The sequence below is a fragment of the Ictalurus punctatus genome, chromosome 5 (assembly GCF_001660625.3).
Source record: "Ictalurus punctatus breed USDA103 chromosome 5, Coco_2.0, whole genome shotgun sequence".
NCBI lineage: Eukaryota > Metazoa > Chordata > Actinopteri > Siluriformes > Ictaluridae > Ictalurus > Ictalurus punctatus.
In genome coordinates, this window is record NC_030420.2 from 16,508,128 (window position 1) to 16,526,109 (window position 17,982).

The 17,982-nt window shown below is 39.7% G+C and overlaps 2 protein-coding genes across 4 annotated transcripts in view; one reads left to right on the plus strand and one right to left on the minus strand.

The window, feature by feature from the left end:
- Positions 1 to 5,231, plus strand: part of gle1 (GLE1 RNA export mediator) — a 38,844-nt gene extending 33,613 nt beyond the window's left edge. For 2 of the 3 annotated variants that reach the window (XM_017468152.3, XM_017468154.3), the window contains exon 16: positions 2,284 to 5,231. In XM_017468152.3, coding sequence (XP_017323641.1) covers positions 2,284 to 2,352 — 69 coding nt within the window. In that variant the 3' untranslated portion in view covers positions 2,353 to 5,231. The remainder of the gene's footprint in view (positions 1 to 2,283) is intronic. The other variant, XM_017468153.3, reaches the window with a different exon arrangement.
- seta (SET nuclear proto-oncogene a) lies at positions 4,037 to 8,225 on the minus strand. Its single transcript, XM_017468155.3, has 8 exons — positions 7,945 to 8,225; positions 6,881 to 6,938; positions 6,646 to 6,788; positions 6,405 to 6,508; positions 6,198 to 6,311; positions 5,919 to 6,089; positions 5,721 to 5,828; positions 4,037 to 5,299 (listed from the first exon to the last, which is right to left on the minus strand). The coding sequence occupies exons 1-8, from the start codon at positions 8,015 to 8,017 to the stop codon at positions 5,276 to 5,278; spliced, it is 795 nt and encodes a 264-aa protein (XP_017323644.1). The 5' UTR covers positions 8,018 to 8,225; the 3' UTR covers positions 4,037 to 5,275.
- Positions 8,226 to 17,982: the final 9,757 nt, after the last annotated feature.

Sequence of the window (17,982 nt, forward strand, 5' to 3'; positions counted from 1 at the left end):
CATTTGGAACACTCGGTAGAAAATATATACATAAATAATTCATCATACTTACAGGTTGTGATCCAGAGGCACAAGAAAGTCCAAATAAAGTGGGTATGGCCCCATCTTTATTGGATAATCGTTTTGCAAATCTTGATTTCAGCTAGATTCAGTCATCAGTGAAATTACTTCAACACACACGAAGGTCGGAGTTGAACGGTTGTATTGTTTTAAAATGAATTTTAACCACTGACACTTTACATCCTCATCCTTTGGGAGTCCATGCAAAGTGGTTTTGCTTTTGCAGTGCAGAAAATGTCTTCTAGACATGAACCTAACTCTTTCAGGACGCAACCTCAAGCAGAGAGTGGGTCCTTAAAGTCTTAAAATGTCTTAACTTTTTTAATGTAAAAATAAGGCCTTAATTAGCATTAAAATGTCTTAAATTCATGTTTCAAAGGTCTTAAAAATGCAACTGAAATGATGCCATAACGCAGATTTAAATTTTGTTTTGGCTCGTTGCTGTTTGAAATGGTATACCTGTGTGACTGTGTTGCACTCAGTGTGTGTGCGGCTCATCAGTGTTTTAAAGCGGCTCAGTTCACTGTAACTGCCGCTCCACACCAACGTCATCTCTGCGCTGTGAGTTTGAGTCACTTATAGCCTGCATTTAGACACGTGTGCCAGAGTCACTTTGGTTTTACGTTAGCATAATCCCAAACATTTTTGTGGGCAGAGGTTTACAGCGTTTCACCTGATCGGTAATGAGAAGTGAATAAAAAAAATTAAAAGGAGGTCTTACTGCGGTTTTCCGTCTAAATAAAAACCACAAGGTCTAACACATAAAAGTGAATTAAGTCAGAAATATATTGCTATTGTTATTACTATTTGTACACCAAATAAAAATGTATTATCATTCAGTGCAATAGTAATATTACAAAATAGCAAAGGTTTTTTAATATATACTTTCTTCTTTACAAACATTTCTGTAAATTTATAACAATAGTTACATTACCCTGGCAGTAAATTACAAAAAAAATCGTAAACACTTCTGCGAGGGGATTTCTAATAAGGCTGCTGAGGGAGTGATGGTAAATGTGATATATTTCTTTGCTGACTGCTGTAATGCATCGCTCTATATTTTTTTTCCTCTCTTGGAAAGTCATAGGAAGGAAATACTGGATTTTTGTTTCTTTCAATGTTTCAGCAAATGGTAATGCAGAAGGATATTTGCTCTGGTCTCCCATATACTTCTATAGAAGTTTAACCTGTTATAGTTTACTTAAACCCAGAAATGGATGTACATCAATGAACACAATCCATTATAGCTGATGTATCGTATAGCATGATTGAAGTGACGTGCAGGTCTTAAATTTGAAAATTATTAAATTTGAAGTGATAATACCTGCAGCTACCCTGTGTGGTGTTTGAGGGGGGTCAAAGTACATGTTCGTGAGCAGCCAGTGAAGACCAGAGGTGGGGGTTTTTGCTACAAACCTATGTAGGTTTGTACAGGAAGTATGTCTGGAATTACTGACAACTCATTTCAGGTGTTCAGAATCGGTTCTTTCTTTTTGAAGTCAATAACTCCATTTGTCATGCATGTTGATTTTTGCAACTTTGCAGACTTTTTACATTCACAAACAGCTATATAACACTACATGAAAGGTGATATCTGAAAAAGCACTTTAATACTTATTAACAAATCAAAGGTACATGTATATGCTGTATTCTAGAGTGGCACAACAGAAAAGCATTCATGCTATCATTGGGAGATCATGACTTTGAATCCTGATGGTTACTACTGCTACAGTTAGTTAGGTGTGCTCAATGCAGAGCTGCATGAAGCATGGTAGAAACCCAAAACTATACAATTAACTGAGCTTAAAGGGTCAAAATACAAACAGACCTCACAAAAGTTTGGGATTTGGGGCCAGTTCAATAGTTAGCAAATTGGGAAATAGAGTTCTATCTGTTCAGCTAAAACTCTATCACAGTTGCATCCCTTTCTCCTACATTCCCCTTTCTCCTGTTATAATTGTTTGGTTTGCTGGCTCTTATATTCAAATATCATTCTCTTGTAATAATGTGATTTGAAAATCCAGTCCCTCAAAATGCCTATTATATTTTTAACTAACTAAATTTTGTGCAGTGTAACACTACTTATTTCTGTGTATTTATTTACTACTGACATGTGAATTATATTACTATAACAGTTATCTTACTGTTGTTCTAAGACTATGTCTGTACTGTTTTATTAAACATTATGTACATTGCTAATGCTTTGCCTTTGTTCTTATCTAGAACTCATTAAGAAACCAGCAGATTGAGCCACCCAAAGGACAACTAAACTCAGCCTTCTGGAGATCCTGAAGGTTTTGATTGTTCATCTGTCAACTACCTCAATGCTTATAGAGAACACATCATGAATCCTGACATCCAATTTAAACTAAAAAGAAAATAGTTAGTTATTGTGGGATCCCACAAATCCATGGATGTTCTGCAGTTTCTTTTTACGCATGTTACAGAATCAAATTATTTTGGTATACATATGATAAATATACACTCTGTGGTCACTTTAATAGGAACACCTGTACCCCTGCTAATTGATGCAATTATCACGTGGCAGCAGAGCAGAGCAATGCATAAAATCATGCATATAGAGGTCAAGAACCTCACTTAACGTTCACATCAAACATAGGAATGTGATCTTGGGGACTTTGGCATGGTTATGACTACAACACAGGTTCACTGAACCGGGACCATTTAAAAATCGTGGAGGGGAAAAAAAACCTGGTCTTTTTCCAATATTTAGCTGTCCAGTTTCTCTTGTCTTTAGCTTTCCAGTTTTTCTGTTCACCATGGTTGTAAAGAGCAGTTCTCATAGACCTCGTCACCTCCTGGCAGACCTGCTGCTCACTGGATGTTTTTTTCCCCCCTCATAATTGTGTGAGCTCTACTGTCTTATGCATGAAAATAATAGGGGAATCAGCAATTTCCAAAATATGCAAACCAGAACATATGACCATATTTTTCCCCATTTTGATGTTTGTTGTGAACATTCATTGAAACCCTTGACTTGTAACATGAGTGGCTGATTAGATGGTTTCATGTGCAGCGTTACAGGTGTTTCTATTAAAGTGCCTAGTGTGTGTTTCACGATGTATTATATATAGCCTGCGGTGTATGTTCCCAGGTTTAGTTCTTGGACAAAAATGTAGATGTTTATTAATGATGTAAATTGACTGGCACATGTCACTAATGAAGAGTACATCATGTTTATAATTTTATAATGACTACAAATCTACAGACAGTAGAAAACATATTACTGTGTCATTGATGAATTGTGTAGACATGCTGGGCTATTAATGACGATTAATCTTTTAAACAAACATGAAATGATGGTGACGGTCTTCCCACGTCTAAACAATATTTCATTCCTTTCTGATAAAATACATTAAAAAAAACTAATGTTTAGGAAGCATGGCAATAAAACTTTAAGACTGGGTTTTAGTCAGGAGTCAGTTGCAACCAACAAGGTTAATAAATGTATACATTCAGATCATCTCCATGTTTGCAGTTTTATGGCAGGGAGCATTCCCTCACTCCAGTTGGTTAGACCTTCTGCGGGTACAAAGAGACTTTAGGGAAAAGATGTTCATTGTCCCAAATGAACTAACCATCAGGTATAACAATGATTGGAGGATTGCTGTTCAACTTTTTGAGTACCAGCAGTGAATTCAGTTTGAAGTGACTGTATTAAAGAAAGCTAATGCACTGAAGAGAATTTCATTTGCTTTCCATGTTTCTTGGGGACTGTAGCTACATGCCCAAGGTGTAAAACGCACATTTTGTCTATTTATTGGAACCAGATATTTATTCCTGAAACGTCCACCTCCAGTACACATTAGATCAAGGTGACCATTTATTGGTTAACTTGCTTTGGATATTCGGACTAAACCCATTCACGGGAGTTGACTTGTTAAATGGGCTAAAACAATAAGAATTCAGTAATAACTATTATATCTTTGATAATGGTGTGTTATTTGCACTGCTGCCACAGAAAATCATAGCCCCCTGGCCATCCCCCTACCCAACTTTGAGAACCACCCATGTACTTGAACATAGCCTGGCCCTGACCTAGTAACTATTACTTCTGTTCTCATTGTACAGTCATGCTCCTATTTGTTACAGTATCATTTGAGCTGTTTTCATTCTAGGCTTGGCATTCCAACCAAGTGCACAGCCGAAGATAATGACAAGAGAAGAATTTGAGGCCTTGGATCAGTCTTTGGTGGCCTTGACTAGACAGACAGCTACAGGAACATTTTGCCTCAACATTCGATACCAAAATCTTTCAAAAGCAGACCCATCGGGGGGGAGCACCTTTTCTTCATGTAAAGGGCTTATCACTAGAAAAGTTTAGTTGAAAAAAAAAGATGGAAATAAATTCCTACACTTTGTTCTTTTCATACAAATCTTCAAATTTCACTACAAATCACATGTTCACATTGTGTTTTATTTTAAACAAAGCAAACTGATCTAAAGTTACGTTTGTGTATAAGATACAAGATTAGTAAAATGTACACAACCTATGCAGCAGAGCCAAAACTTGCAGGCAGACTATTTATTTTTAAGGATTTTATTTTATCAAAATGTCATTTCATATCCAATGAATGTCTGTGAAACAAGATTTAAATAAAAAAAATAAAATAAAAAAAAAAGGAAATTGTTTCCAAATACCCTTGTTTCCTCCCTTGCTGAGGGTCAGCCCTCATAAAATTACAAACTCACAGAGGGGAGAGAAGTATGGTTGTGATTTATGTTCTTGAAACCACAAGCTAGAGGGGAAGACTCAATCACTAAGCAGTTGTAATGCCATGAGCAACAAAGCCGTTAAGAAGGAAGCTGGAAATACAGATCACACACCATGGCCTTTGTTCATTTAACCACACTAACAGGATGAAATATGCATATACACATTTATATAAAAAGTTTACCTATTTGCAAGTCTACTCCAGACAGTGTGCTGCTTATATTACAGTGTGTTTTGCCTTCTGTTTTATTCCTCAAAATGTACTTGGGAATTGAGATTAATTGCCATAGCAGCAGTCTCTTCCTGGGTGGATTTCAACATGGCACTGTCGGGACAGGAGAGGGAGCACAAAAAAAAAACCAAGACAAGAAGGAAAGGGGGCAAAAAGGATGCATTTTTGCTCCCAAGAATCACCAAAGTAGCAGATGGGTTGTGGCAGACAGGACTAAAGTGATGAATTATGCTCAACTTTATTCCTCTTCAGTCATCCTCACCATCATCATCCTGAAATAAGAGGAAGGATTATTTTGACAAGCTTTTTGGGTTGTGGTTTTTTTTTTTTTTTTCTGCTTTTTTAACACCATGCCAGCTTCTATGGCCATTTCTGACAAGAAATGTAAAGAATTTTGTATAAAGGTTTTTAAAAATCTATTTTTCCTAGACACTCTAAAATTGCATTCAGATTGACTTTGTTAAAAATTTCTTCCAGAGTGTTAACCGGGGGGGGGTGTTTCCTCACTGGTTTAAGACCGGTACAGTCCAAGAAAACATGTTTCAAGGATAATGGATTCTGTCAGAAGGCACATGTTCATTTGTACAAGCACCAGCAGACAACTATTACCACCACCATAAAAATCATTTCTAATTATATTTATCCATCAATTATTTCAGATGAATACAGGAAACCAATTTAGATGTATATTACCTCCCCATCATCCTCTTCTCCATCTTCTTCTCCCTCTTCATCTATGTCTTCTAGACCTTCCTCATCTTCATCCTCACCCTCTCCTTCCTCATCTTCCATATCTGGGACCTACAGGCAGATGAGAACAACTTTTGTTCAGCTAGCCAGTGATGAGAATATTCCTACTCATACTGAGGGTGGAAACTAATTGAGACTCACCAAGTAATACTGCAGAGGATTGGGCCAGATGTCATCCTTTATGACCTCCCCCAACTCATCTGCTCCTGAATCAGAGTGATCAGTGAACCAGGTGAAAAAGCTCTCAGGCTCTTCATGTTGCCTCTTCTTGCCCGCTTTACTTTGAGGTTGACTGGAACGATTTGTGAGGTCCTTGAAAGGGTCACAGATTATGTTTCTTCAATAACCCATATACAGCATTTGAAGAAAAGGTCACGGCAGAGAGTTTTAATGAGTACTACAATCAAACATCATTCACACCTTTCCTGGTTTCCATTTGATCTCTGTTGACTTTGGTGTTGGGTCTCCACTTTCATTCAGGTGAATTTCCTTGGATAGGACTTTGTTTTCAAAATACATGTTTTCATCAAAGTACTACAAAACACAGGCAAAAATCATAAACATGAGAATAATGAAACAGAAAGATTAATCTATTTCCAAAAATATTCACATGTTCTCAAAACTAACAAAATCTATTCTGTAGCCTGATTTGATGTCTTCAAATTCTGTTACTTCCACCCTTGTCAGATAGTGAAGTGCTTCTTCATCCTCCTCACCAAGGAGAGCAGAGACTAGGTGGATACAGAGAGGGCATAATATTGAAGAATCCTTCATTTTTTTGTTCCATTCGCACAAACAAATGGTCTAGCTATTTAAGGACACGTTATACTTGTATAACTCGGGTTGATGGTGTTTTCTCCTTGCTTACCTTGTGGATGATTCACGAATGTAGTGACCCAAAAGTTGGGAATTTTGGCAATGAGTTCTGACCTCTTCTGAAAATATGGCTGGCGAAGCTTGTTGTATTTTTGCTCGACTTTGAGGATTTCCTCACTGGCCTGTTCATTCAGTCTGTGGTGGACAAATACAAGCAGTTTATTTCTGTCCAGGGCTTCCACATGAATAAGCATTTTGTTATTGTGATTGGACACAAATGAACTGACCTGTCAATTTCATTCTGTACTTCATCAATATGCTCAATAGCTTCCTGTTGCTCTTTTTCTGAAGATACAAAAAGGGCAATGATCAGGACAAAAGTATAACAGACTTTTCTGGAATTAGAGAAATACCTCTAAGCAAATACAGTTTAAAGTTTATGGGGGAATAATTAGTTTCACGATATCAACACGGCTAAAAGAAACAGTCAAATGGTGAAATAAGTTGAGCTGTCTTGAAATTCACGCAGAAAATGTACTTTTTATTGCTGTGAGAAATGCGAGGTAGCGTTGCATCTGATGGCCGTGATTCACTATGCAGCTCCTCAGTTAAAAGTAGATTGTAGCAGCTAGTTTCCTCGTCAATGAGAGAACAGACGCCGCTTCCTGCTGCTCGGGCCGCGTGGTTTAAATTCGCCTAAACAGAAATACCTGCCAGCTTCCCCTCTCTTGTGCAACATCGGGTGGTTAACAAACACACAAAACTAGCTTCTTCACACAATTTCCATAAACCTCGGAGTCGTAAGTTTAAGAACTTGAAAAATTTGGGAGGTGTAATTATTTAGTACAATTACCCGAAGCGTACAGCCAACATGCCAGGCTAGCTAAATGGTATGTACATCATGGCGGAGGTCGCTACCCTACAACAATAAAGTAGCGTATATACCTCGACGATATATATCCAACATAGATTCATAATTATGAACAAAAAATTGTTCCGTGAAGGCAACACATGTTCCTTTAAAGAATACAGAGCGCATACACAAATAAATAAAGTTGTTGTTTTTTTTATCTGAACATATGACATTTTGTCGTTGTAGCAATGGCGTTAGCCTTTAGCGGCTATCTAACATGGCCTCCACTGCCGGCGCTTTCCATTGCTTCTGAGCGCTCAAAACATCCAACCCCGGCGGCGACCACAGCCAATCATAACCTCATGAAACTCGCAGCAAGACACGTAAAATTAGATATACTTTGCTGCCGCCCTTTTGGTAAACAGCTGGTCAAAGAGCCTCAAAACCGTGAAAAGAGAAAGTGAAAATGGCGATGCTCAGGAGGCCCTCACTTCTTACCAGAGGTCTCGTCCGCTCCGTCGTGGTTCGAGTTCTGCTCCTTTTTACTCACTTTAGCTGCTGGGGCTGACATGTTTTCACCGCTTAGCAAAAAAATACTTTCACGGAAAATTACCTAGTATTTTTTTTTATATAAACTTCGTAAAGGTAAGCAACGTTCCTTTGCACTGAAATGTGTCGCGCTCCTCAACTTGCTGCGAGGAAACGCAAATATACGCGCACGCGCGCTCCCAGTTGTACTACTAGCACATCGACTACACTCACGCGTTTCTCTTTCGGAGAGAACGCGCCCTCGCGCGCATACGCTGAAAAATAGAAAAATCCGCCCCATTGAGAAGTCAGCCCTTGCGCTTTTCTTACTGCGGTCTTATTGGCTGCGTCGTGAAGTGTATTGCCAATTTAAATGCAAAAATCAGAATTTGAACGCATTTTAATCATCCTCTCTGAAACTGAATTTCGTGGTTCCGTGGTGGTCCAGGTACGTAGGGTTCATTCGCTTTTGGTTTCAAAATTGAAAAACAAAATACAAATTACAACGCGTTCATTAATTATTTTTGTTTTAATATTGAAAATTAAGTTACTAATTAACTATGTTTAAAATCTATTATCGATCAAAATATGCCTTTATAGTTTCTTGCCATCTTATTATTTTTTTTCTTCATGTTTACGTAACCCGGATGTAACTTAACTAATTGATAAATGTGCATAATCCTTCCTTAAAAAAACCCTTCAGGCATTCTGCAGGACTAATATGCAGATATCCTACAGGATTCTCAGCTCATTTTCCTGTAGAAATACCTTCAGGAATTCTGTGAAGGAAAAATTACATGCAATAATTGTATTCTCCAAGAATTATGTCCTGCAGGTTTACTTAAAACACATACTTCCTGCAGGACTATTGTGCAGGATAGATCTGAAATTCTGCAGGACATGGCAAGTGTTTGTGTCCTGCAAGATATATACTGGGGAAATAACAACAAAAGCAAAGTATTTTCACAAATGAATTATTTTATTTAATGAAATTATGTTGCATAATGGCCAATGCAATCTGTAAAGTTTCCAAGCCAGAGTGTAATTCACACCTAAAAAAAAACAATAAAAAAGCTGTATTAGCTAGTAAGCGAATTAATGTTTGCTAACCGCTGTGTACAAGATAAAAAAAAATTAGCCGCATTTGCTAGTAAGCAAGCTAACATTACACTAACTGCTCCCTTCTGTAAATTACATTGTTATGCCTAAACGTGCAAAGATAGACATATAAATACATAGACACCGCATTGGCTGCTGGATCATACATCAATGTCGCCACCATATTGGTCTGGGCAACTTGCCATAAATCTCATAACTAGACTAGAGAAAAAATGCCTGACTTGTGTGCAGTTTGGGGCCGTACAAACTGTCACATAATCCAAACCAAATCTCAGAGAATTACCTTTCACAGGTAAAACTGAACACCCAGCAAATAGGCCAGTAGCAGTAGCTAGCATTTTTCTGACAGTGGTCCGCTTCTGGGCCACCAGTTTATACTATATTCTTGCTGGTGGCCCCTGGTTGGTCCAACAAAGTATTGACAAAGGGTATCAATTGTTGCATACCTAAATTTAACAAAGATATATATATATATATATATATATATATATATATATATATTTTTTTTTTTTTTTTTTTTTTTTATAAACCTGTGTTTTGTTTGTAATTGTTTGATATCCAGGAGAGCAGAGTATGGTTTTGAAATACCTGCTTGCAGTCCTGAACTGTCTGATTGAGAATGTGTGGTGCATTATGAAGTGCAAAATAATGCAACAAAGGCCCTGTACAGTTGCGCAGCTGAAGAAATGCATAATGGATGAATAGGGGGAAATTCCGCTTGCTAAACATAACCAACTGGTGTGTTCAGACTACTATTTTTTTTTTTTTTTTAAGCAAAGGGTCATCACACCAAATATTTACTTTGTTTCATTTATTACTGTTTACTCCTTTTTATAGTAATTATTTAATAAAAGATCTAAAGGTTAAACAATAAAGTTTAACTTTTTTTTACAGTCTTCTTTGCTCATATTTACCAGTGCCAATATTAGTGGAGGGCACTGTATATATACACATATAAATAACTATATCGTGATATATATCGTTACCATGAAATAGCCAAGAAGTGACAAATCTGGTACAGTCCATGAGGATGAGATTAGTACTTAAAGCAGCTGGTGGCCACACCAGATACTGACTGTTACTTTTGATATTGACCACCCCTTTGCTCAGGGACTCATTATTCCATTTCTGTTCGTCAAATGTCTGTGAAACTTGTTCAGTTTATGTATCAGTTGTTGAATGTTTTTATGTTAATACAAATGTTTACACATGTACACAAACCTCTCTCAGTCAAACTCACCGCCGATTCACTACCAACGTGAGACTAACTCAAAACATGAATAAAATACAAATAACAAATGTCATTACATTGTGTTCTATGACATACAATTATATTATTAATAACAATTAGCTTTTTAACTTAATACATATTAAAACAAATAATGATTATATTGATGCACATTTATCAACTGGTACATAACAAAAAAATATATACATTCCATTAAAAAAGAATACACAAACACCACAATTACAATTACAAATACACTGTACCACAATAGCCTAATATAATGAACTTGACTAAAATAATACACTTACTGAACATGGTAACGGGAATACAAAACACATGTACATACCTATTCAGAGTTCAAAGAGAGCAAAACGTCGTCATACAGGATTTATCTTCTCAACAAACCTAATATGAGAAAATAACATAAGCGTGTACCTCGATAAGAAGATAAAATGGCGATAGCTAGCACACACGCGACAAAAATGTGCTAATTTGCTCATCTTTCACAAACTCATTTTACAAGTAAAATACTCAGCAAAAACAACAGTTCGTCTATCCTAATAATAACATAAATGATTAAACATGGTTTGCACTTGAAACGACTTTTAAAGCTTAAAATTCAAACTTTATAATCGCGCTGGCTTAACTACATACCTCTCTCAGTCAAACTCAACGCCGACTGACGAGAAACCGGAAATGACGCGATACATCTGCTACCAATTAGCAAAGAGCGCTATAACAAATAAAGTACTCCCAACACCAAGAACAGCAAACTATTAAATAACTGCGAAGGATTTTGGCGAAATTAATACATTTTACAGCGCAACACATGCCATAAAAAAAACACAAATAAAAAACAATAAATTTTATTTCCTCTATCTATTACATTCACCCCTCCTTAATTTCGCCTAAATCCTAAACATACAGAAAGTCAAGCAAGATAGATAAAGCAATCATATACGGTACAATGTTCACACTCATTTGGTCCAACATAACCATAAGAATCTAATTCCACACACAGCATTTTAAGCTACTCACGAAGTAAGTTCAGAGAAAGCAGAAGTTGATCAGGCTACTGCTTCTCCTAGTTAATGTGATGCCTTTTACACCACACAAGATGTTGGGACCATATACTTGTCAATGTGAACATTCTCTCATATAACCCCAAAAGAATGTGCTAACTAAGAACATAACACAGTATTCATGTCTACACTCCCTCTACCCTGTTAAAAACAAGGTACATAAAGACTGTGCCTTTCTGTTAAACCCACCTGCACCACTCCTTGTGAAAGGTTTTTGCACCATATTCTCTATCAGCCTATTGACTGCTTTAACAACCCTGCCTGTACGTGTTCTGACTATGTGCATCTCAGTCCCTAAGTCTTGTGTAGGTTTCTGACTAATAGTCACTGTCGTGGGTAAAATGCTGTTATGGGGCCCCGTCTCATCTAATTCAGGAACACTGATTAAGCTGTCAAAGTCAGCGTAAGACTTGTGGGGGTTGGAGAGCACGTTGGAACTAGGCAGATCACAGGCAAGACTTTCTCTCTCTCTTCTTTGTTCTTGTTATCATCGGCAGGATCCAATTGGTATCTTTCAGGTGTCGCCTGATCAGAGCCACTGAGTGGGGGGGTGTGGTGTCTCATCTTCCATTCCTGATTCTGCACCATCTCCCAAGGACTCATCAACATCAGGTGACACGCATATCCACGAACGGGTACGATCCTCAGAAGCTTCTACTGCCAGGTCGCTCAGGTATCAATGGACAGAGGCTGGAGCTCGCTGACCTCATCCGCGGCATCTGAATCCAGCTCCCCACTAGTTTGTTCTGGGAATGATAAAACTCATGTCCAACATCAGGTTCCGATGCACAACCTTAGTCCTTCTGCTCTCATCCATGACTTTATAAATGTGTGTTTGAGGGTTCTGATCCATGACAGTATAGATTGTGGGTTCCCATTTGTCTGCGAACTTCCTCTTCCCTCTCTCTGCTTTGTTTGCGAGCAGGACTCGGTCACCAACATTCAAGCAAGTGCCACGGACTCTCTTGTTGTAACCATCAGCTTGATGCTGCTGCTCTTTCCTTGCATGTTGCTGAGCAATGCGAGTGGCTTCGTGGAGGTTTGCCATCAATTTCCCAGCGTAGGTCTTGTAGTCAATAATGACTGGGTCCCTCAGGACTTGACTGAAGACCACATCCACCGGGAGTCTGGGAACTTGACCATACATTAACAAGAATGGGGCGTATGCAGTCATTTCATGAACTGTGGCATTGTAAGCAAAAGTCAAGGTTTGTATCTGTTGTAACCCAATGTTGTATTGCCAAGCGTTCTATTAAACCTCTCAATTTGCCCATTTCCCATCGGATGGTCTGCAGTTGTGTGTGACTTCGCGATCCCTGTGAGGTTGAAGAGCTCTGCTATGAGCTTACTCTCAAAATTGGCTCCCTGATCCGACTGTATTCGCTCTGGAAAACCATATATGCAGAACACGTTGTCCCACAGTTTCTTCGTGACCTGTTTTGCAGTCTGTTTGACACAGGGGAATGCATAAGCCAATTTGTGAAATGGTCCATTATGACCAAGACGTCCACCACTTTTGTTATCCTCAGCACTCCAAAAATCTATACACATCAACTCCATGGGTGCAGAGGTGTGAATGCTATCCAGGGCAGCTCGGGCAGCTGGTTCAGGGGTTTTTGCTAAGATACATCGCTGGCAGCCTTTCACATATTCCTTGATGTCTCTTTCCATTTGTGGCCAGAAAAAACGCTGTCTGGCAAGGTATAGGGTCCTGGCTTTTCCTTGATGTCCTGCAAGGTCATGCACACCAGAGAGGGCCTTGGCCTTTAAGTCTTTGGGTAGGACGAACTGATACCCTTTCTGTCTAGTCGACGGTTCCTTGGTGATTCTATAGAGGATTCCATCCTGAACTTTCAGTTGATGCCACTGCTTGCATAGTGTCCGTGCTCTAGGAGGTAACCTACTTCTCTCTTGTCTGGATGGTGGCTTGCCCTGCTCCACAAGCAACAGGACCTCCCCAGTGAATGGACCCAATTCCTGGCTATGCTGAAGCTCCTCAATAGAGATGGCTGGGAGCGTGCCTTGTTCTGAGGGTGCCAATTTTGGAAGAATCTTGATAAATTGTTTTGCTCTTGCCTCTGCAGCTCTCTCCCACTCAAGGTGAGCTTCACAGACAGACCTGACATGGGAGGAATCCTGATTCCCGGCCCGCTTGTCCCTTGGAGCACCTGCGGTCCCACAGCCTGAATAATTTGCTTGAAGACACTGAACCTTGCACCGGAAAATATCCTGAACTCCTTCTTCCTTTGTTCCTTCAGCTTCTGCCAAAAGATTCTCATATGGCTCACTGATCAACCTTTGGTCCACTGACATAGCAAAAGGATCTCTACTTAAGGTATCTGCCACAGTGTTTTTTGCCCCGGGGATATGTTTGATACTGAATGTGTAGGGGGACAGCTTGGCCACCCATCGCTGTTCACAAGTGTCCAGTTTTGGTTTTGTCATTATATATGTTAGTGGGTTATTGTCGGTCCATACCATGAATGCGTGTCCCTTCAACCAGTGACTAAATTTTTCACAAACACTCCACTTGAGTGCTAGGAATTCCAGACGATGAGCCGGATACCTCTTTTGTGAGCCAGTGAGGGTCTTACTTGCAAAGGCAATCGGACGTGCTTTGGTTTCACCTTCCGGTATCTGTGACAAAACTGCTCCGAAGCCATTAAGAGAAGCGTCGATGGATAGGATAAGGGGTTTGGAGAAGTCCGGGTGAGTCAGGACTGCACAGTTCAGAAGATTCTCCTTGAGGGTGAAGAAAGCGGAGTCACAGTCATCAGTCCAGTCTGTGGGCTTGAGCCTTCTGAAGACACTGGGTTTCTGATTTAACTTTCCCATTTTGCCCCTCCGTTTTTGACCAGCTGTAAGGGCAAAAAGAGGCTTTGCTATGGAGGAACAGTTGGGTATGAAGTGCTGATAGTACAACACCATCCCCAAAAATGACTTTACCCTCCGAACTGAAGGTGTGCAGCCGTCATCCTCCATTAAATCCCTCTTTGACATTTTCACAATAACTTCTACTTTCTCTGGATCAACCGCTACCCCGTCACCATCAATAATGTGTCCGAGGAATTTCACAGACCGCAGCAACAGATGACATTTTTTTTGGCTCAACTTCAGGTTATGCTCTCTCAGCCTCTGAAAAACGACCTCCAGTCTACTGAGGGCCTCTTGCTCGGATGGGGCAAACACCAGGAGGTCATCGAGATAGCATAGCAAACTACTGAAGTTTAGATCACCTAAGACACTTAGCATCATCCTCATGAAAGACGCCGGACTGTTACAAAGGCCCTGTGGCATTCTGTTATATTCGTGCAGGCCCAGTGGTGTTGTGAAGGCAGTGAATCTCTTGTCTTCCTCGTGCATGGGCAGGTTATATAAACCTGATGTTAGGTCCAAGGTGCTGAAGAGAGTGTTTCTGCCAAGGGCTGCTAAACAGTCCAACTGATGAGGCAGGGGATGAGCATCTTTGATGGTCCTTGCGTTCAGCCACCTGTGTCTGTGCATATCCTGTGGTCACCATTTTTTTCCACACCATCACGAGTGGGGAGGCAAATTCACTCATAGACTTCCGAATGAGTCCTTGCTCCTCCATCTCAGTGAGGACCTGGCGTAGCTTTTGGTAGTAGGCCGGAGGCACTCTGTGATACGGAAGCCGGAAAGGACGGTCATCGGTAAGCCTGATTCTATGCACAAAACCCTTGGCTTCTCCACAATCTAGGTGGTGTTTTGAGAACACGTCCTGGTATTGTTCCAGCATTCTCACCAGTTGGATCTTGGTGGATGGGCGTACTTCGCAGCGATCAATGTTGACATCCCCCAGACCAACATTCTGTAGACTCTGTTTCAGGTCAGTATTGTCAACGTGTTCATCATGAGCCAGATTATCTGTGTCATTCTCTTTCTGACATGAGCCTTGGGTCAGAGTGAAGTCTTCAACTGCAATGCAAGGGGAGACGTCCCTCAGTTTGCAATTCCGTTTCAAGGTCAGTGGCTTTTCTGTGAAATTGGTAACTTTCATGGGAATCCAGCCATCCCCCCACAAAGGCGTGACCACTCTGCCGACCATGATACCACGAGGGCTGTACCTGGAGGAGGTAGACTCTACCACCACCATGCTCCCGGGTGACATAGGGACATTACATGGCAACCTGCCCCACAACAGGTGTTCGTGCTTGGGGAGGAGAGTCACTGCTTGAGTTAGCTTAACTGTGCCCACTTTATCTGGTACATCTGGTCCCGTCCACCTTGTGAGCCCAGCCATCATCTCCAAAAACCGCCCACATTCAGAAGACTCCTGTGCATTGCATGAGAGAAGTTTCCAATAGTTGACATCATTCTTCAGTTGACTCAGCACATGTTTCAGCATGTTGGTTCCTATGATGATGTCATCCTTCTGACCAGCGACCACCAGGACTGGGACCATGCACCTTACCCCATACAATTCCAATTCCATGTCATATATGCACTTGAGGCTCACCCACAGCCAACAAGTATAATGTGCTGTGTCTGCTCTTGCCGTTCTGTCACAATGTTCTCTATTAAAAGTCTCTGCTCTGCCTCTTCACTTATTGTACAAGCCATGGATCCTGTATCAAGCAATCCTTGCAACTGAGCAGAACCACTGACTGTCACTGGTGCATGAAATAATTCGCCAAACGGCTCAACTTTGTGGATATTCTGAATAATTACTGAGCAGTCCTCTGGCATTGCTTTGCAAACCTCCGCATACACCTCCTTTAAGTCTTCATTTCCTTTGAGGGTTGGTCCCATAATGCCCACACTTCCCCTCTCTGAATGTGAGCTGCATAGTTTAAACCTGCTCCACCTTGCTCATATCTGGGCTGTGTTTGGGTGGGTGGTGGCATTATGTCATTTCTTGACTTACGTTGTCGACATGCTCTTCTCAAATGACCAAGCTTGAAACAGCTCATGCAAAGGTTTTCCTGTCTGTCTAGACATTATTATTAATGTCACGTATAGCACGTAATGGAGATTAGGATGGATGCCAGTACATATAAGAGCTTTCTTAAAGAGAGGCAGGCAGACAAATCCAAATCGTGAAACAAAAGTGTGGTCAGAAATAGGCAATGGGTCAGGCAATATGCAAACGGGCATTAGACAGGCAAGGCAAAGCACGTAATGAAAAACAAGAATTATTATGTTATTTTTGTGTTATATTTAACACATCTTCGTGTGGAAATATTTAACACACAATATGCGTTTAATGTGTTAACACACAAATTGTGTTGAAAGAAACACAAGTGCTGTTGTCCTAAACTATACACTCAGTTGTGTTAAAAATTAACACATGATGTGTTATTTTTAACACATCTGTTTTAAGAGTGTGCTAATAGGTCCCAACTTCCTGTGTATTAGGGCTATGTGTACGTGGGCGTCAGCTTCCAGTATTATCTTTTCATGTAACATGCATAGCATATGCATATTACATTGAAACATTCAGACATTTTTCTGTTTTGTTTTCTTGCGATTTTCTTTTTTCGTGTAGCAAAGAAGAAACAGGGAAATGGCATGTTTTTTTCCGTTGTTTTGTTTTTTATTAGTAATATATGATAGCTCCTGTTTGTTTTTTAAAATCTCTTTTGGAAATGAAAATTGGATGAGCAAAAGGTAGCTACAAGGACCGACCACCCATGGACCTTTTAAACATAGTTAATTACTAGGCATAATTTAATTTTTAATATTAAAACAAAAAAAATTATGATTTTTATTTTGTTTTTCAAATTTTGATCTTAATCGAATGAACTTTTGCATTTATTGTATTTTTAGACTGAAATGAAAAATAAAAAACGAACTGATGGCTAAACAATAAAGTGTAAACAATAAATTTTCCCTCATCACATCCAGAACATTCCTTCTGTCTTTCAATCTTTTATAGCCGAGCTCATGCTCCAAAACTGCCTTCTGAAAGTGCAGTCCATATGTGTAGTTTTTAAGTGCCATATACCTTAAAACAGCTCGCGACAGAAACGGATGAAAAATGCTCTTCAAAATTTCTGATCAAAATTTAAAGTGGTCCATAGAGCTCACCTCTCTAGGAGTAAACTATCTAAAATATATCCCAATGTTCCTGACATGTGTGAAAAATGCAAACTTTTGCCCTGTAACCTGAATCATATGTTTGCACTCTGTCCCAAACTGCAGAACTTTTGGAACTCTTTCTTCAAAACTATGTCCAACCTTCTTGAAATCAAATTGGATGTCTGTCCTTTAATTGCCATCTTTGGTGTTTTATCTCAGCGTCAGCCTCTGAACCATAAACAAGCTAGTGTTGTGGGTTTTGTATCATTACTTGCTCGGCGCAGAACATTGCTGTCTTGGACCTCTCCACAACCTCCTCTATATCAGTCTGGCTTAAAGATTTAATGTTCTTTTTAAAACTTGAAAAATCAAGTATAACATCAGAGGCAGGGGTGAATAATTTTTGGGAAAATGGCAACAATTTATTACCTACTTCAATGATGTACGCACCCTGGAGGTGGATTGAGGAGAGGTAGACGGTAAATACTAGGGAGGCACCGAAATGAAAATTCTTGGCCGAAGCCGAAACCGAATATAAGG

What these genes read in the sequence shown, in the direction of transcription:
- seta (XM_017468155.3), bottom strand. Translation starts at nt 8,017, where the DNA reads ATGTCAGCCCCAGCAGCTAAAGTGAGTAAAAAGGAGCAGAACTCGAAC. An exon ending in CAGGCTACAGAATAGATTTT is followed by an intron (nt 6,312 to 6,404) that starts GTTAGTTTTGAG and finishes TGTGTTTTGTAG; the next exon opens with TACTTTGATGAAAACATGTA. An exon ending in TCAAATGGAAACCAGGAAAG is followed by an intron (nt 6,090 to 6,197) that starts GTGTGAATGATG and finishes GACCCTTTCAAG; the next exon opens with GACCTCACAAATCGTTCCAG.